Source organism: Mesoplodon bidens, assembly GCF_964165515.1.
Source record: "Mesoplodon bidens genome assembly, chromosome: 8".
NCBI classification, from domain to species: domain Eukaryota; kingdom Metazoa; phylum Chordata; class Mammalia; order Artiodactyla; family Ziphiidae; genus Mesoplodon; species Mesoplodon bidens.
In genome coordinates this window covers 98,578,739-98,600,523 of record NC_138165.1, presented here as the reverse complement: position 1 = coordinate 98,600,523, position 21,785 = coordinate 98,578,739, and the positions used below count along the sequence as shown (strand labels likewise).

Here is a 21,785-nt window from a genome sequence, read left to right as displayed (position 1 = left end):
ATTAATTAGACTTAGCCATTTACTGTGAAATTCCTGAAAGTTTCCCTCCAGGTATCTTCTGGTTAAACCAGTATTTTTCTTATAATCAAATTACAGTTGTTGGGTGTTTTTTTTTTTCCCCCCAAATCAACGAACTTTTTCTTTTTTGAAAGGATAACATTAAAACGTACTATTTTTCAAGTCACTAAAGATGGTTTGGATTAGAAAGTAATTGGAAAGGGGATTCTACTTATCTAATTTTGTATTCTGCTGTGGCATCTGACACCTGGCATCTGGTATTTTAGGAATGAAAGGAACTATTAAAAAAAAGAGAGAGAAAAATGGGACTATGTACAGATTAAGCCAGTCTTATTAGATGTTTCTGAAAAGAAACAACTTTTATTCTGAATCAGTGATAAGCTACATATTCATCTGCCACTATTTCAAGTCACAGTTATACTGGTATCTCTCCTTTGAAGCGCTGAATGTTTTTTTCTAAATACTTTCCAAACGTCATTTGAAAGCAAGTAATAATTCTAAAGATAAAGCATCAGAAACAAATTCTGTCCGCCCAAGCTGACTTTAATGTTTAGATCACAACATTTTAGAGAGGTTCCATTTAATTTTTCCCTATTTTTACTTCTTCTTGGCAGTTTTTCAAAACTCTGTGAAAACTTAAACTATGACAAGAAAAGCATTCAAAACATAACACAAATATATACAAGAATACAAGAAAAGTTTAAAACAAAAAACACCATATTACAATATCTCCAAATACGAGGTGTTCATGATACGGCCAAAAACTACAGGGTTACAGGTCCTCAACACTCCCACTATCCTACGCAGATCTACATTCATACCTTTTCACATATGTATATTTTTGTTTTGTTTTGCCTTTTTGGTGCCTAAAGTAACTGAGCATCAAGAAAATAACTAATATGACATGAAAAACATGGTACCTATGATTTTTTTACATCCTAAACACATCTTAATTGGTGCAACATTACTCTTAATAATAGCCAAACAACAACAGACAAGCAATACAAATGAAAAGACGTACTATATATAATACAGTATTTTTAGAATCACAAATAATTTCCACACTGACATTAAAAACCTGCAAATTAAATCTTAACTCACCTCATTATAAAGTTAAATTCTCATCTATCTCATAGTAAGAATGCTATTACTAGAAGCATTCTAAATGATTTCATTTTCTAATGTAGAAAGGTTATGGTAGAAAAAATAAGGTGCTTTTTTAATAAGCTGCCAACAGACACTGACAGTGGCTGACACACATACCCAGTGCAAACTATCCAGGAAAATAACCCTAATTTGGAAATGAGATATATCATTAAACAGCTAGACTAAAAGTAGAGTGGGATAGAATAATTATCCGTGACTAATATGTCATAAACACAGACAACTCAATGTACATGTAGTCAATGAAATAAAGAATAACTTTCTTTTTTTTAATTCTACCTTAACTTTTAAAATTGTTCCCAATTCTAAAAGTTTAGTTTCCTAGTTTCCACAGCTAACTAGAAGACTCTGGATATTCTGATGGTAAGCTACTAGAGATTAATGATGCACTGGTGCTACCCTTGCTGCGTTTTCTTCTTTACTATGAAACCATAACCCTCTATTGCTATTTTGTTTCATGCAGGACCAAACAATTTTTTTTCTAAGAAAAAATAAATATATAAAGAAGACACTGTCGGGCATATATTCACAAGGTCTCAATTTCTTAAAACATAAGTATGGGTATATTTATTTCTCTCAAATGCATACAAGACAATAATTACACAGCAACAAATCTTTTGTTCAACAATGATTTGATTCATAAGCATTTGAATGAAATTTACATAATTTCACATCCATACCCTTGCATGTTTAAATACTGTAAGTAAAAAAGCCCCCCAAATAACCAATTCTTGTATTTCCTATTTATCCCTCTATACATCCAAACTTTAAAAAGTTACAAACTGAACATTATACAGAACATACAAATCATGTTTAAAAACTTGAGGTTTTAAAATCACTGTTCCCCCAAGATGATTCAAAAAAGTCCTCATGCTGACAAGTGCAGTCCTAGGTGGTAAAGTAACTTGGAGGAGGGGAAGAAAGAAGAGACAGACACCAGTTTGCTGTCTTAATATTTTACTAATCCTGTTAGTTAAAAATGGTGATGTCATGAGAAATAACAGTTTAGGTTTAATATGAGGAATGGAGTCTGCCTCACAGTCTGAGACATGCATTTCAAGTATTTTCCTATTTGATCTGAGCTCCCTGCAGCAAACTGATGCTGAAAGAGAATAATTATTTTCTTCCATACATTCGCTCAATGTCCGCCTGGTAATGTGTTTTAAGCTCTTTGCGTTTCAGCTTGAAGGCATCTGTCACCAGACCAGTTTCAGGGGTCCACGGTTCAGGGCTCAAACGAATTTTTACTGGAATTTCAAACTTTTCCAGACTTGCTGAGACGGTGAAAAGAAATGTAAATGCAAAGTCATGAAAAATATACAATTAAAATTCTTGGCAAATAATTTAACTTCCTCAGTCTTTGAGCACTCATCAAAATGCAAAGCCAACAGCTCATAAATCTCACTTCTAAACAATCTATCCCTCAGAAATACGAGAAGTAAGAAACAGATTATGTATGAGAATTACAATAGCAAAAAACTGCTGAGAAAATCTACATGTCCATCAATAGAAGGAGTTGGATAAATTATGATACAGGCATAAAACGTACACAATTCAGTCACTAAAAATGAGTTAGATCTATCTGGTATGGGTATATAAAGATACCTGCGATATATTGTTAGGTTTAAAAGAAGTTTTGCTTTTGTTTTGTTTTTTAACACTAGATAAACTTATATGCAACTAGATGTGTACGACAAGGATACACACCAAAATAAACCGCATACTTCTAGGGGGCTAGGATCCAGGATTAAGGAAAAAGCAATGTCACTTTTTACCTTACACCTATTTGTTTTCTTTGAATTTATTTTAAAAAATCACTTTAGAAACTAAGAAATAATAAAGTTTAAACAGAATCTTGTCACTGAGCCACGATATTCGCCATGAGCTCTGAGGAAGAACGTCTGCTCACTACTGTGCTTCTCCCACAGTGCTTGATACCAAGTAGGTCCTCAACAGTGGAAAACTGAAAGGGGGCGGGGGGTGGGGGGAAGACAGGGAAAAGAGATGTAGTTTTGAAGAAACACCTTTCCTTAAAAAGACTGATTTACTTTTCCAGCATTCATTTAACAAATATTTACCAGGAAAAAAATACTGTATAAAAGTGCTTTACTAAACATTCTTTTAAAATACAAAAATGAATAGTTTCTGCTCTCAACTGGTATACTATCGGGAAACAGGTAAACACCTAGCCATAATAACGTATATACCTCAAAAGAATTGAATTAAAAGGTATAAGTGCCTTGGGAACAAAAATGATATACTAACTCTAACCTGTAAAAAGAAACAGAAATAACAAAGTTTTATTCTTCAAAGATGAAAAATATGTCAGGAGTGGTTTCTAAGAGGAAAAACCACTATGAGAAAAAGCAGTAAGGCAGGGACGACAGTTCTTAAGGGACAGGAGTCTGACACTACGGAGATGTGGGGAGACTCACAGGCAAGCACTGGAAGCCCACGTTCAGCTGTTAAGTGCTCAGTCGGCACCGCACTCTATGACCTGACTCAACATGACGTTAGTTAGGTACAGTGATATCATCTAGACCAGGTTTTAGAAAAGTGAACACAGCTACAACCAAATGACCAGGTGAAGAAATGGGGACTCTAAGTATAATTATGAGTATTTCTTCCCTATTTTGTTGTGAATATGCTTGTATATATGTTAAGCAAATATTTTTGTTTTCTTCCCTCCTATTCTCTTATCACAATATATTAATAAGTTCACTTTATATCACAGTATTTAAGTTACAGGATATCAAAGGAGAAGAGTAAAAAACATCAGTCAAGGGGTCTGCATCCACTTCTGGGGAAAAGGTTAATGTATCTTCAGTTGCACGCAGAACAGGTGTATAATGTTAGGTGAGAGTCTGACTTCGTTACTGTCTTTACTTGGAAATTAACTATGGTGTAAGGAAATGTATCTGGGTGCCAAGCTGACAATGGGTGGGCTATGATAGTTTTATGCATCATTTGGGCTAGGCTAGAGTTCCCAGTTATTCAATTAAATACTAATCTAGGTGTTGCTTTGAAAGTGGTTTTGCAGATATGACTAAGTCAGTTGAAAGGCCTTGAGAGCAGAGCTGAGGCACCCTAAACAAGAAGCAATTCTGCCTGTGGACAGGGGCTTTGGCTCGTACCTAGGAGTTCCAGTCCACCTTTTTTTTTTTTTTTTTTTAACAGTCTGCCCTACATATTTCCAAGTTTGTCTAGCCAGCCCCCAATAATCATGTAAACCAATTCCCTACAATAAGTTTCTTAATATATTTAACTTACTGATTCTGTTTCTCTGGTGTAAACCTAATATAGATTTTGCTTAAAAATGAAGTTGGATCCCTTCTTTACATCATATATAAAAATTAACCCAAAATGGATTAAGGACCCAAATATAAGGGCTAAAACTATAATACTCTTAGAAGAAAACAAAGCGCTACTTCTTTGTAACTTGGATTAGACAACGGTTTCTCAGATGTGACATCAAAAGCACAAGCAACAAAGCAAAAAATAAACTGTATCTTATAAAAATTAAAACTGTTGGGCTTCCCTGGTGGCGCAGTGGTTGAGAGTCCGCCTGCCGATGCAGAGCACACAGGTTGGTGCCCCGGTCCGGGAAGATCCCACATGCCGTGGAGCGGCTGGGCCCGTGAGCCATGGCTGCTGAGCCTGCGCGTCCGGAGCCTGTGCTCCGCAACGGGAGAGGCCACAACAGTGAGAGGCCCGCGTACCGCAAAAAAAAAAAAAAAATTAAAACTGTTGTGCTTCAAAGGATACCATCAAGAAAAGTAAAAACACAACCCACAGGATGGGAGAAGATACATCTGATAATGGATTTGCATCTAGAATATATAAAGACTCATACAACTCAATAATAAAAAGACAACCTCACTTAAAAAACGGGCAAAGAATCAGAATAGCCATTTCTCCAGAGAAGACATACAATGGCCACTAAGTACATGAATATATGCTCAACATCATAAACCACCATCTGAAATACAAATCAGAGCCACAATGAGAGGCCACTTCACACCAACCGGGATGGCTAAAATTGAAAGGATGAACAATATTGATTGCTGGGAAGGATGTGGGGAAACTGGAACCCTCATACAACATTCATGGGAATGTAAAATGGTGCCACCATTTTTAAAAATAGTCTGGAAAATATTTAGAAAAATATGTTCTGGAAAATAGCCTGGTAGTTCCTCAGAAGGTTCAACATAAAGTTAGCAGAGGCCCAGCAATTCTCCTCCTAGTTATCTACACAACAGAAATAAATAAGTAGACCCACACAAAAGCTTGCATACAAATGGTCACAGCAACATTATTCATTAACAGCCGAAAGTGGAAACCACCCAGGTGTCAACTGATGAATGGATAACCAAATATCACTTGGCAATAAAAGGGAACGAAGTGTTGATACATGCTACGACAAGAAAACATGGATGAACACTACATGCTAAGTGAAAGAAACCAGTCACAAAACCCTAAATATTATATGGTATTACTTATACAAAATCTTCAGAACAGGCAAATCTATAGAAACAGGAAGATCAGTGGTCCCCAAGGACTAGGAGGTCTGAGGTGCGGTGGGGAGTGGCTGCTAACAGACACTCTATTTCTTTCTGAGGCGATGACAATGCTCTCAAACTGACTGTGGTAACTGTACAACTCTGTGAATACACTAAAAACTATGTAATTGTATATACTAAATGGGCAAGTTGTTTGGTATGTCAATTATAATATATCTCAGAGCTGTTAACATATATATAAAATTTAAAAATAAAGCAAGAAGGCATATAAATTTTAAATTATGCTTAATTATTGTTTCAGTATTCTACCTTACTTAGAAATTATGTAGGTTTCTAATTTCATATCCATTAATTAACTCAATTTAGCATCAGACCAAGGATTTCAAGTTACCTAGAAAAGTTGGAAACTATTTTCAAGCTGACATACTACAAAACACAATTACTGTTGAAATAAAGGGTCAAAATGATTTCGTCTGATTAAATGCAATTTACATTTTTCATAATCTTGAATAACATATCTAAGGAGAATAAAAATGCATACTCGTATTACCCATGACACTGATGACTCAGAAGGTACAGCTGTTTTTATGAAACCAACAACATTAAACAAAGTCTCTCTGCACTCACCCCTCCCCACACACACACACACACACACACACACACACACGCACGCACGCACGCACGCGCGCGCGCGCGCGCGCGCGCGCGCGCGCGGTGGAGGACACATGAGTTCAACCGACTACCAGCACACTAACAGGGTAGCAAAGAGTCCTGGACGGTTCACTGCGGGCTGGGGTGTCCAGGAAGCTAAGCAGGGCCTTGGAAACAGCTGAGAAGAGTGGAGAAAGGGCCAACCCAGAAAACAGAAGCTGCCGAGAAGAGGACATTCTGAGACATGTCCATCAGTGGTGGGCGTGGATGATTTGTGTGTCCCTAAAGGGGCTTCAGTGGGGGACTGACAAGTACGTTTTTCTCCCTACTAATGGTGGGAAAATATGATTGGTTTCTGAGCAGGAAATGTAACTAAGCCCTTGCAGCAAAAACAGGATAAGCAAGCTTAAGTAGCCTCTTCCCATCTCAGTTCTCGGAATCAGCTGAACACTCTCTCACCTGAAACAGCAGCTTCAGAGAGCACTTTGAGCACCTCATTCTCCATTTCACAGCTGTTACACAGCTCCTCCCAGGTCCCTCGAAGTCCTCTCTTTCGTGCTAGTTCCGTTAGCTCCTTTTGATTCGGCACAACAAATCCAATGACGTAAGAATGATAACTGAAATAAAGGGCAACTTGGTTAAGGCACCACACGGCGTACACCGTGTTAACGGCGGTTAACTGGCTACGCAGACAATTAGCGATCAGCTCTTCACCATCCCAAGCGACACGCATGAGGACATATCTGGTACCGCCACGTTTGCTGTCTGATTCATAACGCGCTGCGGTGCTCTGGCAGAATTCACTGCTAAAGAAACCTGAACCTGACATTTCATGACAAATTTCAACTATGTATATAACTGCTATGAATTATGCTTTTAAAAAAGAAAATTACAGGGCTTCCCTGGTGGCGCAGTGGTTGAGAGTCCGCCTGCCGATGCAGGGGACGCGGGTTCGTGCCCCGATCCGGGAGGATCCCACATGCCGTGGAGCGGCTGGGCCCATGATCCATGGCAGCTGAGCCTGCGCGTCCGGAGCCTGTGCTCCGCGGCGGGAGAGGCCCCAGCGGTGAGAGGCCCACGTACCGCAAAAAAAAAAAAAAAGAAAAAAAGAAAATTACAAAATCAGAAAATTCATCCATAAAAAGTCAGTAATTCACATCAACAGATTAAACAAAACTGAAAGCTAATGTACATATGAAACTGTTTCTAAAAAAATTAATTAAAATGGATTAAAGACCTAAATGTAAGGCCAGACACTATCAAACTCTTAGAGGAAAACATAGGCAGAACACTCTATGACATAAATCACAGCAAGATTCTTTTGGACCCACCTCCTAGAGAAATGGAAATAAAGACAAAAATAAACACATGGGACCTAATGAAACTTAAAAGCTTTTGCACAGCAAAGGAAACCATAAACAAGACCAAAAGACAACCCTCAGAATGGGAGAAAATATTTGCCAATGAAGCAACTGACAAAGGATTAATCTCCAAAATTTATAAGCAGCTCATGCAGCTCAATAACAAAAAAACAAACAACCCAATCCAAAAATGGGCAGAAGACCTAAATAGACATTTCTCCACAGAAGATATACAGACTGCCAACAAACACATGAAAGGATGCTCAACATCTTTACTCATTAGAGAAATGCAAATCAAAACTACAATGAGATATCATCTCACACCAGTCAGAATGGCCATCATCAAGAAATCTAGAAACAATAAATGCTGGAGAGGGTGTGGAAAAAAAGGAACACTCTTGCACTGCTGGTGGGAATGTGAATTGGTACAGCCACTATGGAGAACGGTATGGAGGTTCCTTAAAAAACTACAAATAGAGCTACCATATGAGCCAGCAATCCCACTACTGGGCATATACCCTGAGAAAACCATAATTCAAAGAGACATGTACCAAAATGATCATAGCAGCCCTATTTACAATAGCCCAGAGATGGAAACAACCTAAGTGTCCATCATCAGATGAATGGGTAAAGAAGATGTGGCATATATATACAATGGAATATTACTCAGCCATAAAAAGAAATGAAATTGAGCTATTTGTAATGAGGTGGATGGACCTAGAGTCTGTCATACAGAGTGAAGTAAGTCAGAAAGAGAAAGACAAATACTGTATGCTGACACATATATATGGAATTTAAGAAAAAAAATGTCATGAAGAACATAGGGGTAAGACAGGAATAAAGACACAGACCTACTAGAGAATGGACTTGAGGACATGGGGAGGGGGAAGGGTAAGCTGTGACAAAGTGAAAGAGCGGCATGGACATATATACACTACCAAACGTAAGGTAGATAGCTAGTGGGAAGCAGCCGCATAGCACAGGGAGATCAGCTCGGTGCTTTGTGACCGCCTGGAGGGGTGGGAGAGGGAGGGTGGGAGGGAGACGCAAAAGGGAGGGGATATGGGAACATATGTGTATGTATAACTGATTAAATTTGTTATAAAGCAAAAAATAAAAAAATATTAAAAAAAAAAAATTTGGCAACAGATCAAAGTAATGTGATTATACATAGTTTTTCCTTTGTTATCATGGGAATTTGTGTTCTAGGGGAACTCTGAGTATGCCCGCCGAAGGCAGCAACCTGAAGAAACGGCAGCAGCATCAGGAGAAGGTCAGTTCTGGTTAATATCACATAGGAAAATCCAGAACTGTAGCATCACTAAAGAAACCACTTCATGACTAACAAAGGGCAGAATCATTCATAAACCAATGTAGTAAATCTTTAAAGTGGGCTGTACCTCAAAGCCTCTTTCTAAATTGGTTCTCCTAACACCAGATTTTATCTTTTCATAATAAGCATTACGTCAACTGCTGTAGTAAGGGTCCCAGGCTGGCCACAAAACATCCGGTCATTAACTCTGGAGAATGATTGCCACATGCAATACTGTTATGAAAAAATGTAATCAGAGTGCCAATCTGAAATTCCAACGCATTTCCCAAGAGTGCATTTCTGGGATTTTAACTTTAAACTCTCCTTCCCAGCTGCCTCTATATCATCATGGGCTCGAGATGCTATGTATGAAGCCACAGCTTAACACGTCTTAAGGGGGAATGGAAGCCCACACATGGCTAGGTTCCCAGGCAGGCTCAAACTGGCAGGGGGTAGTAAGAACAGAGCAGGGCACTGCTCTCTGACCCCACCCCCAACTTCCTTCTTTACTCGCCTCTCCTCTGGACTGGTTGTGGGAAGCTTCCCTGTGCAGAGCGACAGGTAGCAAGGCAGCAGGAAGGAGGATTTTATTTCCTTCCCCTTCCTGTCACACAGAACACCGCACTGAGATGTAAAACAGAAAACAGGGACAGAGGAAGGTAAGGAGAGGAGCATCACAAGGGAAGAATCAGCTAACGGCTGTAATGAGAACAGGCCGTTCCCAGAGACAACGGATAAGAAGGAAGAGTTCTTGGTATAATTTTACAAAGAAGGCTGGCATAGAAAGGAAATGCCAACAGCACACCAAATGTTTTAAGTAAAAAGTAAGTAGCATAAATTCTACTTTCTTACCTGTTTGCATATGCACAAATGTTATCTATTAGTGAGAGATTCTTCAAAGCTGCCTCTACTTTCCCAAGAGAAACATATTCTCCTGCCTGTAGTTTTACAAGGTCCTTTTTACGATCTGCGCAAAAACAAGGCCGGGAGGGGGGCACATTGGAGGACAATATTATTATACCTTCAATGCACAGAAATATTTGCCATTCCCTAAGTAATTTGCTATCAATTAAGTTCACTATAGTAGTTATGCTAAAATTAAAAACACATATAAAATTAGGCCCTTATTTTGGTACTACTAAATATATTCTTTTAAAGAATTAGCTTCTGATTAAGGGACCCCATCATCAGGGCTTCAGGCATGTTCTGCTGAACAGATTCTGTTCCTGGTATACATTAATACCAGAAAGGTCAAGAATATACTCAATGCCATCTGAAAGCTCACGTTCTATCTGAAGAGAAGCAGGACGAAAAAATGTATCACTTTAATACGATACGGTAGTACTAGGTGTTAGGACTCTCCAACCTGCTGATTTTCAAAGAATTCCCGCAAGGGAGGCCTGAGCTGAGTCTTGAGGGAAGACTGAGCAGTGGCCAAGTGGAAGAACACTGGCAAAGGAGAGGGGCGTGCCAGCTTGAATTACTGCAGCATATAGGAGGAGGGAAGGTTTTCAGCAGGAAAGCAGCCAGTGAGATGGGGGTTTAGTAATCACGTGGTGGCAGTGAGAGGGTGCATTCAGCAGGGGTAAGCATAGCAACAGAAAGGAATTCTTGCAATAGGGTGACAGAAGGTGCAGGCCTGACCTACGATCACAGAAAGAGGGACAGACAGAAAAGAATGATCTCGAGGCATATCTTACAAGGTAAAGCAGTGGGATATAGATTAGATATGGGGAGCTGACTGAAGAGGTTCTCATCTCCTGCCAGTGTCTAGATGGCACGACTGGGATAGAAGTGCCATTAACTGAGAGAAAGAACCTAAGAGGAGAAGCAGGGAAGGTATTTTTTACCCACAGGTCCTAGTACTGAGCTGCCAGGCCTTCCTTAGCTCTCATAGGCAAGGGAAGGACATGGTTCTGACAGGAAAAGAGCCCTAGTAACCTCTAGATAGCAAAGAATTCACAAAAATGAATATTCCCTATTAAGAACTGGACTCTTTAAGGATTTATCTAGTAGTACTTAAAAATACCACTGCTGTTGAACAGACCTTGAGACCTCATAATATGTCAAGCCTTATAAATTCCACACAGTCCCTATTGTACATTTTTATATTCCAGGGATAATGCAGAGACCATACCAACACTACATAAAGATGAATTCTTACACTATTAAACAGCTTCTCTAAATATATAGTCTCTCTTTTGAAAAGCTATTTTGGAAACATCCACTTAAAGAAAAAAAGTATTACTTCGCTTACCAATAATCTTCAAACAACCATCAGGGTCAAACTCTCCAATATCTCCAGTACAGAGCCACCTCTGTCCATTTTCATCTTCAAAAAAATCAGCTTTTGTTTTTGCTTCATTTTTGTAGTATCCCATTGTCACATTTTGGCCACCAATAATAATTTCACCCCTAGGATGTGGCTTATCAGTATTAAAGTATCCACCTAACAAACATAGAATAATTTAGAGTTAATTCAACATTTTTATCCCTGTGTGCATCGTGTGAATATTTGAAACTATTAGTTTCTAAATAGGGACATCTGATTTTGATCCAATCAGGATTTCCCAAAGGAAATAAGGCAGGCACTACGAACAAAATTCATCAACATAAAACTAGTCGCAAATTTTCAGCTGCTTAACCCTAAGCACTTCTGCTTTCAAACTACTATTCCGAGGAAAAAATTAAACTCAAAAATCCAACATCTACTGTACAAAATAATTACATATGGACGACACTGGTCAATTCCTTTAAGGATTCTGTAGAGATTCTTAAATATCATACTAGTAACTGATAAAAGTGTTAAATCGTGCATTTTGAGAATAAATCTCTGTATCAAATCAAATTACTATATATTTAGAAGATTTATTCCTTACAGATAATTTCAGAATGGTTCCATGTTTAAGCTTATTAAACATTTTCACTAGTTCTGCTAAAAGATAGCTGAAAAATGACACCCAAGCCTTAGAATCTCTTTGCATAAAAGAAAAGTGCACCCAAACAAATCACAGATAATATGTACATGTTAATAGGGTCATATAAAATTTTTAAGAAGTGACTAGTATTTAAATGGCATGAGCAATAGATTTTCATGTAATTATAGTAAAAATTTCCTTCTGATAATTTTGGGTTGAAGCCCTCGGAGAAGAGAAAGAAAAAAGAAAAAACAGGTAAAAATCTTCCGTTTCATAGAATGAATTATATGATTTTGTTTCTACAAAATATGTTCATTTGTAATTTATGGGCATTATTTATTTAGCACATTTCTCAAGTTTTTCCCATAATTCTTATTTGCATTTATGTAATAAAATAAGCAAATAAAAACAATTACAATTCTTTGAAATCATCTTTGAAATAAGCAAAATAAATGCATTCATATAGCTCTAGCTAAAATATTTCTATTATAAAGGACAAAAGTGAGCACTTGTGGGTGATTTTACACTCTAAAGTAAGGAAGGAAATGAAGCACAATTCTAAAGTTTAATATTATATAAATTAATGCTCTGTGGTTAAAAGAGGTTATTACCTTCCTCCCAGTTCTTTAATTTGATTTCACAGCAAACTAATGGTGCTCCCACTCTGCCAGTATTGTAGTCCCACACTAAAATGCAAATAAAAAAAAGCATTTGATTATAGTAGTTAATAAATTGCTTCATTTTTTTAAACTACAAAAAACCAGTGATTTATCCCAAACCTTAGATATCCCCAGAGAACCCTTAAATGCAGAAGTAGCACATTGGTGAAGCAAGCTGTGTAGTCCACACTGAAGTGTTTTGGGTATTTTTTTTTATCCGGATTGGTTATAGACATTTAAAAATCAAGACATTTTACAAAAGAGTATGGAATCTCCAAGAACAATGGGCCCACATTTCCAGCACAGCAACAACTGTAGCCCCTATCAGACGGTGCAGGCCTGCTCCAGTTTCCCCAGATCCCTTACCATCACATTTTCTTACACCAGGGCCCACTTCACTCATTTAAGTAGCTGCCTGGTTCATGAGTTTGTCTTCTCTATCTTAAAGGATAAAGGAACACAATGGTTTACACCTATTCCACTTTCTTACTAGACTTAACAGCTCTGCAGTACAAATAACCTCTCCAATCTTCTCCCATGTACCACTATTTCAGACTGAGATCTCTGAAGCTTCCCTCACATCAGCTTATACTACCACACCCTATTTTTTCATAAATTCATATAATAAGAGTTCAGAGATCACGCTGGAGATTAAGACTGTTAACTTTCAAGGATCTGGGAAAGAACCCACCACTATTACGAACTACTACTGCATTATGTTTCCTCTTTAAAGAGCATTCAAATATCAGAAATGAAAGGTTGATATTTAATACTTTACAGACTTATTTACACCATAAACCGTAACTGATTAATCACACATCCAATGGAAACCTTAAAAATGGAAGAAATTAAGGCTCTTCAGGAACCGTATATGCATGTTTTTAAGACTGCTTGTCTATTTTGTGCAAAACAAGACTTAGAAGCAGCTTCCAAAAATATATAAAATATAGAGAACATAACTGAAAACTGGAAAATACAGAAGTAATGCAGGATAAACCTGGCATAAGAATGGTGCACAAAAGCGTTTAAGGTAAATAGGGGAAAATGAAAAGTTAAGAGGTTTAGTGTCTATCAGTATCTAGAAAATACAAAGGAGGAGCATAGTTTTAACTAGGGTTGGAGAACAAAGTAGCTTTCTTCCATAAAAGGGCACGTGAGGCACTAGGGGAGTCATCTGGGAACCACTCAGGTAATGGACTGAGCCCCCTCAACCCCGTCACCATGATAAACTCTGGAAATTAGATTCTCTAGACCGGAATCTAGTTTCTCGTTGCACTTAACACAGACCACCCACCCCAATAAACATTTCTGAATTTGAGCCTTAATAAACATACCTAAACAACTAGAAGATACACATTAATTTTTCTATATAAAAAGAAATTTAAAAACTGATATAAGATGATAAATGTACACAATACAGCCAATGCTTGTGACAAAAACTTCTTTTCTATAAAGCTAAGTAGTTTTTACTACTACATATCATAGTTTTAATTTGAAAATTCCTCTAGATGAATTATTGACAATTAGATACACCTAGTACATTCTAAAAACATATCAATAATCACACTACTTGGGATTTACACAAATATTTTAACTGCTCTTCTATATATCTGCAAAAAACAACCCATACTAAAAAGTGCCTGGAGTTGCACCCCAGCCTCTGTTGGACAGACCACTCTGTAGACAACACTAACCTTCTGTAATTGTTCCAGCCCCACAAGATTCAGTGAGTCCATATCCCTGACCGACAGGACAGCAAAAACAGATGTTCATGAATCTCTGTGTGGTTGCAGAAAGTGGAGCACCTCCACACAAGAGAAGCCGAATATTTCCACCTAGCAAGCTTCGAACTTTCCGGAAAATAAAGCTTAAAAAAAAAAGAAAAATCCATCAGATAATCACAGAATTTTAAAGCAGAATGGGATCTTCCAAATCATTTAGACTAATCTTCCAATTCTGATACACAGGCACACCGTGAAGATATTTAGAGTTCAGTTCCAGAGCACCGCAATAGAGTGAATATTGCAATAAAGCAAGTCACATGAATTTTTTGGTCTCCCGGTGCATACAAAAATTATGTTTATACTATACTATAGTCTATTAAGTGTACAATAGCATTATGTCTAAAAAGTAATGTACGTACCTTAATTAAAAAACACTTTATGTTAACAAATGCTAACTATCTGACAATACAGGGTTGCCACAAACCTTCCACTTGTAAAAACACAGTATCTGTGAAACGCAATAAAGCAAAGTGCAATAAAACGAGGTACACCTATATGAGATGTTGAGATTAAGTATCTTATCCAAGGCCACAAAGCCAATTTAAGAGACTCTCTTGACCCATTACTTAAATCTAAATGTTTATTCAACCAAGAACATGTGATTTTCTCTTGAGAACTTCAAGTAATATTTGAATTCAAAATTGTCAGGTTTAATTTTATATAGTAATGGAAAACCCTTGCTTATGGCCAGAGCAATTAGTTTTATGTCATTATAAAATACATATTATATTAATACTGAATAATCCTATTGTATCTTCATAAAATTTAGTATGAAAAGTAAATTATTTTTTTTGCTTTCGCTTACTTCATTAGAAATGTATACAGCAATTTAACTCTTTAAAATTTCACTAATTCAAGTTGAAGTATCTGGTAAATTAAAAAAAGAAAACAATTCAAACATCTAATTGATATGTTTCTGAAAATACACTAATTAAAAAGATTGCTTACCACCTAGATGATAAAGGGGGAAGCGTTTTGTTTTGTATTTTAATAACTGAAAAAAGACTGAGGCAATCATTAAAAATATATATATATATATATATATGTAAATAGGCTTTACAAAGCAATTCTGCATCTCACTGGAGATATAAGTAAAAGGCAGGAAAAAAATTATTAAGTTTTAAATAATGTGAAACACATATGAAAACTACATTAACGTTCCCATAAAAAATAATTTGAATGTCATACTTTTATTTTCTAATTTCTAAACTATTTTATAGTTAAATCTACTTATTCTATTAGTGCCATGGTGGGGGGGGATGACAGGTGTGTGGTAAAACTCATTTAACACTTTAAACACAAAACATTTAATCATATTTGGTTGCCATTTTATATTCATATTGAAATAAATATAAAAGCAAAGACAAACTACTTCTCAAAATAATTAAAATCATGTAAGTGTCCACAGAAGACATAAGCACACATTTAACACAGTAAAATTTTTAGTGAAATTTTTTTTCAAATAACATTGCAATCTTTTTAATTGCTCATATTCTTATGCAAGATGGATTTTTTTAGAGTCCCTTTGACTTTTTAAGATAATTTTTCTTATAACTATCTCAATTAATTGGGCTATTAATGTGAATAAAATGATCAAGTTATCAAGGAGAGGGAGAGCCTTTACTTACCTATCACACAGCGGAGTACCATGTCCTTTTGAAATCTGTTCCATTTTGTAATTATAGGCAAGAATAAACAGAGTGCGTTGAAAATTACTCATTTCATTCACTTTATTCATGACATTTTTGTAGATCCGATCCATGATTTCCTAGATGTATAAAAATGAGTTAATAGTCAATAATGCTATCAGCTACCTTATTTAAAATCTTAACATCAGATTACTATTTCCATCAATAGAGGCATTTTAAAAGATACATTCTGTCAAGAATAAACTTTTAAAATACAGCCATAATTTGTTTAAAAATGAGATTTCTGTAATTTTTAATAGATGCTCATGAGTAGTAAAAAAAAAAAAGGTGGGGGCAGGGAGATATTAAAAACCTTAGGGCAGTAATACGCCATTATTGATTCTTTATACTGTTTTGCTCTTATTTATTCTGAACTAAAAACTAAACTCACTAAATAAATGAACAACTATATAAAATTAAGAGAATTTTAAAAACCATTCTATCTTATAAAGATATAAAGTACTACATTCTTTGCTCACAAAAAGACCATGGGGTTATTTTGGTTGCTTGTTTGATTTTTTTTTTTTTTTTTTTTTTTTGCGGTACGCGGGCCTCTCACTGTTGTGGCCTCTCCCATTGTGGAGCACAGGCTCCGGACGCGCAGGCTCAGCGGCCATGGCTCACGGGGCCCAGCCGCTCCGCGGCACGTGGGATCCTCCCGGACCGGGGCACAAACCCGCACCCCCTGCATCGGCAGGCGGACCCCCAACCACTGCGCCACCAGGGAAGCCCTGTATGTTTGATTTTTAATGCTGCATCCATGAAAAATTTCCTTGTCTGCACTGTGTTTTGCTTACTATGCCTATTCCTATGACATATACTTTAATGACTTGAAATAGTTTCTCTCTACAATTTTAAATTATATTTAATATTTATGTGAACCAAAACTTTAAAGAAAGATAGTACTAAGGAAACTACATACCTAATAAAACTCCAAAATTACTGGTCGTTTATATTTGACTTTGGAATAACTAAGTAATTATGCTTAAATGTGAACACTCAGTATCCAATTATAATTCCCAACACTTTCAAACAAAATCAGAGAGCCTCGTAAAATTTACATTAAGGGAGCAGAAAATCATTGCTATCCCATTTCTACTGATCTTATCCCCAGGCCCCTCCCTATGCCTGGTATTAAGTTAAGATGCACAGAGCTGCTAGGGTAATTCAAAGTTGCACCAACTTCTCTGTCCCTTTTTTTTGGTGTCTAGGCCAGACTTTCCCCAAGGACTCGGGAGATATGATTTGCTTAGAAGGAGGTGATCTCAAACCTTTTCTCCTATCTCCTGCTGGGCTTCAGGTTTCTACCAATAGCAAACAGCTATCACAAAAATGATTTGGGCAAGAAGCTATTTAGGGAAAGGCACTGATAATATCATATCAAAGCTGAAACTAAGGTGATTGCTTAATAAGCAAGAAAAAAAAAGATAAAACAAGATCAAATAAATACTGTAGAGCCCAAGGTAACATAGATAATGAATAAGGAATAAATCCTACATAAACTACCTTGTCAACAATATCTTTTCCACTAGCATTTACTTTCTGTAGATGCTTTTTTAGCAGGCGATATTGATTAATGGTCAATTCTTACCGGGACAGCTGCCATCAGTGTTGGTTTCAATATGGATGTATCTCCTTTGCTTCCTTTTTTTATTTTTGAAGACTACAGAGAGAAAAAGTTATCTATATAAAGTGATCCTTATTTTAAAAATTCAATGAAACCTTAAAAAACACATTACAAATTCATCATTTTAATTCACTTATATTCTAAATAGCACTTAAAAGGCAAGTTCCTTTAGAATGATTAACTGTCAGCCTTACAATATACTGTCATACTGAATGAAAATTGTGTTAAAGGTAATTATGATTTTTTAGTATCTCAAATCACAGAATTTAATTTACCTGATCTGCTAAAGTCTGTGGTGAAGAGTAGCCAATGCAGCATCCATGAGAAAGACAAACAAGCTCAGCACTTAATTCTAAAACATGGGCCAGAGGCAAATATCCGATGTAAATATCTTTCTCCCTAAAAGAAAAGGGAGATACAGGAAGCAACAGTCAGGTGCTGTTTCTGTGAAAACGGAAGCGAGCTTTACCCTCAGGGCTCAATCTGGGCTCTTTGTGTGTGCGTGCGTGTGCGTGTGTGTGTGAAGAGTGAGAGTCAGACAGAGACAGACACTGAGGGTGTCAGGGAAAAGAACTATAGTACAGCTCAACCTAAAGCTGAGGAGGCAGACACTCTAAGGAAGTGGCTCCTGTTTCCAGGTCCTCCTGGAAGGCACTCACTAACTGTGAGTGCTGCAGAAGCAAAGCGCCAGGACAGAGGAAATATGGGCTTGGAGGGGGGAAAAGAAAATGAGGGTTCTTTTGAAGGACAGAAGAAATTCCCCCAAGGAGGAAATGGTCTTTAAAGCTAATGGGCTATCAAACAGGAGAGTTCAAATAGGATCCACAACCGTCTGCCAGGAATCTCAGGATGAGATTCATGTTCTGAGAGTTAAATTATACCTTATGTAATAAAATGTATATGTATACATATCCATATATTTCAAGAACTGCTCCCATTTCCAGAAGGAATTAGTTGCTCTTACTTTTTTTTCTGAAAGTTATGCACACACAAGAAAAATTTCTCTCTCCATCCCCAAGTTCAATTCCACAGTAACATGTGTGTGTATAATTTCTGTGCATCCAACCACTGCACTACATCAGTCATCACAATATTGATTCCATCTCTGGGAACGCTAGCTTTACCACCCCTAAAATTCACTCCCGTCTGGTTTCCTCCATTGGTCTCTTTCCCATCCCAGTATACCCACTCTCCCCCGAAACTACTGGAATGTGTCTTAAAAAGAAAAATCAGAGACTGAATACAGAAGCTCAATAAGCATCTATTGGATATATTATTTGTTCACTTGAAGTATAATATTTAGGTATAAAAATGACTATGAAGATAACAACACCAACTGATTAAAATAATTTAAGACATTTAAGTCAGTTAAAGTTTGCACTTTTAAAGTAACAAGTAAATATTAACAATGATGTCTATCCACTATACTTTAAAACCCCCAACTAGGGCTTCCCTGGTGGCGCAGTGGTTGAGAGTCCGCCTGCCGATGCAGGGGACACGGGTTCGTGCCCTGGTCCGGGAGGATCCCACATGCCGCAGAGCGGCTGGGCCCGTGAGCCATGGCCGCTGAGCCTGCGCGTCCGGAGCATGCAACGGGAGGGGCCACAACAGTGAGAGGCCCACGTACCGCAAAAAAAAAAAAACAACAATATAACTATTTTGTAATTTTAATGTCCTTTTCTTGAAGAAATACCTACTGTAAACAGACTCTGAAGGACTAATTTAACCGTATAGTAATAAATGACACAAACATTAATGTAACAACAGACAGAAATACTGGACTACCCCAAATGTATTTACTATGACATACCCCAGTTCTGGAATCCTTTCCGCCATCCCAGTTATACCAGCAATAAGGTTACTATGGGAGATCATGACCCCCTTTGGAAGTCCTGTGGATCCACTTGTGTACATGATTACTGCAATATCTGAGGGCACTGGTTTGCTATGAGGTTTGTTTTCTGTATTGGAGAAGAAAAGACACACATACTTCTGAGAAATTTAGTTGTATCACCAACTTTTTCATAATCATCTATTTGTCTAACTGAGTTAACAACTATTAATTGGGTTCATACAAGCTCAACAAAACAGATCAAGTCCCTGCACATAAGAGACATATGCTATTGGGAGAGACATAAACAAATCTATAATGTTATAAGAGCTATGAAGAAAAATAAAGCAGGGCAAGGTGAGAAGATGTTAGGAAAAGTGGCAAGAAATGAAGGGTGAAGTAGCCGCCAGCACCATATCATGCAGTCTCAGAGGCCATGCGAAGGACTTTGGATTTCACTCTGGGTGGAAAGCAATGTTACTTTGAACAGAGGCTTGTCATCACCTGTGACAAGGATCACTTTAGCTACTGTGTGGCTACCTAACTTAAAAAGGAAAGAAAGGAGGTATAGGGAGACAAAAGGCCATTCCAGCAACTCAACTAAGAAATAAGGGTGGTTAGACAAGGGTACCTAGACACTTGCTACAAAATGTTCTCTGCTTCAGAGCGGTGAAGTTAACATGGCTATACTTGGAATCCTGGATTAAAAGACACTGTCCCTCATTTGCGCAAGCCTAAGAACAGCAGCCAACATCCTACAGAGGTGACACAGTAAGAAAGACTAAGAGAAGTAGGTCATGGATAGCACTGGTGATCTGCCTGAATTAATCTTGGAACTACCCTAAATGTGGTCTTCTTAAATAAATGAGGAAAACATTTAAAACACGTTCCCAAGTGAACTCTTCCTCTCCTACCTGTCAAGATATATTTCTTGACAATTGTTATTATTCAAGTTCTTGCTTCCTAATCCGCCATTCACTCCTTCATCCCATGGCACCATTCTCCTCTGCCACCAGCACTTAGAAGCTGCTCTCTCTGAAGTGACACTGGCTAAGTCCAATGGTGCTTTTGCAATCCCCGCATCACCGGACTCCTCCAGTGCACCTGGTCCTGCTGAAGACTCTTGCCTCACTGAGGGGCTCCTTTCACTTGGCTCCCATGAACCACACGCTGCGTGTCTTCTTCCTTCTTCTCTGACCAATTCTTGGTGGCCTCTGGAGGTACCATTCTCTGTGGGTAACCTCACCTACTCCCACAGCTTTAATTAAAATCTGTTTCTAGCTTCTAAATCTCTTAACTCCAAATTAAACTCCAGCGTACTAGACTTGTATAGGCCACTCCCCACTACAAAGCTACATTTGAGTGTCCCACCAGCACATAAATTCAACATGTCCAAAATTAACCTCAGCATAACCCCATTCCCAAGCTGAGTGAATGTTTACACGTAATTCATCACTATGTTTCCAACTATAAAGGAAGTACAGTCCCACCATCCTAACAGCTTTTGTGATATCCTTAAACATCAATGTATTATCTAACATCTTCTGACACTTATTTGAGAGTGGGAATTTCCAGTTACCATGCCTGGGTGTGCTAGTTGGAGGACAGAAAGGTGTCCCCTCTGGAAACAACACAGTTGGAGCGGAAAGTAAAAGGAGGGATGCAGGTTTAGACATTTTACATATCTGTTAATACTGACAGATAATTCACATAGGGCAAGTTTAATGGCATTATTTGTTATTTGGTTTAAACACTAACTTTAAACCAAAGAGAAAAAGGGAAACGGGAAAACTGTATAATGTAAAAAGTATTTTAAATTAACTTCAAATAAATACTACTTTTAGAACATTTTAATAAATTAATGTTCATGTTTTCCTTAACCTTTTTTTTAAAGGGTAGATGACAGTATACCTAGGGTGACCTTTCTTCCCAAAGTGATGGCCTAGGAAACTAGTTTGCCACTTGATCTAACTTTAGAATCAAATATCCGGAGCACTTCTGGAGAACACGGTCACTGCAGAACATACATGGGGAACTGGGAAACCGCCACATACCCACGCTGGCCTTGGCTCCCAGAGCCTGCACTGCTGCCATGGTGTGCACGATGACGCCCTTGGGGAACTCAGACCAGGTCGGTGGTTTACCGTCCACAGTGATGATGTGCCGCAGGCATGGGACTAGAGAAACTATATCCTGGAAAAACACAAGCATTCATTGTATTCTTCATTACTCTTCATTAAATAGCTTGGCAA

At 37.7% G+C, this 21,785-nt stretch overlaps 1 protein-coding gene across 1 annotated transcript in view; it reads right to left on the bottom strand.

Moving 5' to 3' along the window:
- Window positions 1-397: 397 nt before the first annotated feature.
- ACSL3 (acyl-CoA synthetase long chain family member 3) overlaps window positions 398-21,785 on the bottom strand; it is an 85,796-nt gene continuing 64,408 nt past the window's right edge. The window contains exons 5-15 of the mRNA XM_081241622.1: window positions 21,588-21,726; window positions 19,513-19,663; window positions 17,978-18,101; window positions 17,667-17,738; window positions 16,016-16,155; window positions 14,298-14,470; window positions 12,556-12,630; window positions 11,284-11,475; window positions 9,879-9,993; window positions 6,813-6,970; window positions 398-2,456 (exon numbers count right to left, since the gene is read on the bottom strand). Of these exons, the coding sequence (XP_081097748.1) occupies window positions 2,299-2,456; window positions 6,813-6,970; window positions 9,879-9,993; window positions 11,284-11,475; window positions 12,556-12,630; window positions 14,298-14,470; window positions 16,016-16,155; window positions 17,667-17,738; window positions 17,978-18,101; window positions 19,513-19,663; window positions 21,588-21,726 (1,497 nt within the window). The 3' untranslated portion in view covers window positions 398-2,298. The remainder of the gene's footprint in view (window positions 2,457-6,812; window positions 6,971-9,878; window positions 9,994-11,283; window positions 11,476-12,555; window positions 12,631-14,297; window positions 14,471-16,015; window positions 16,156-17,666; window positions 17,739-17,977; window positions 18,102-19,512; window positions 19,664-21,587; window positions 21,727-21,785) is intronic.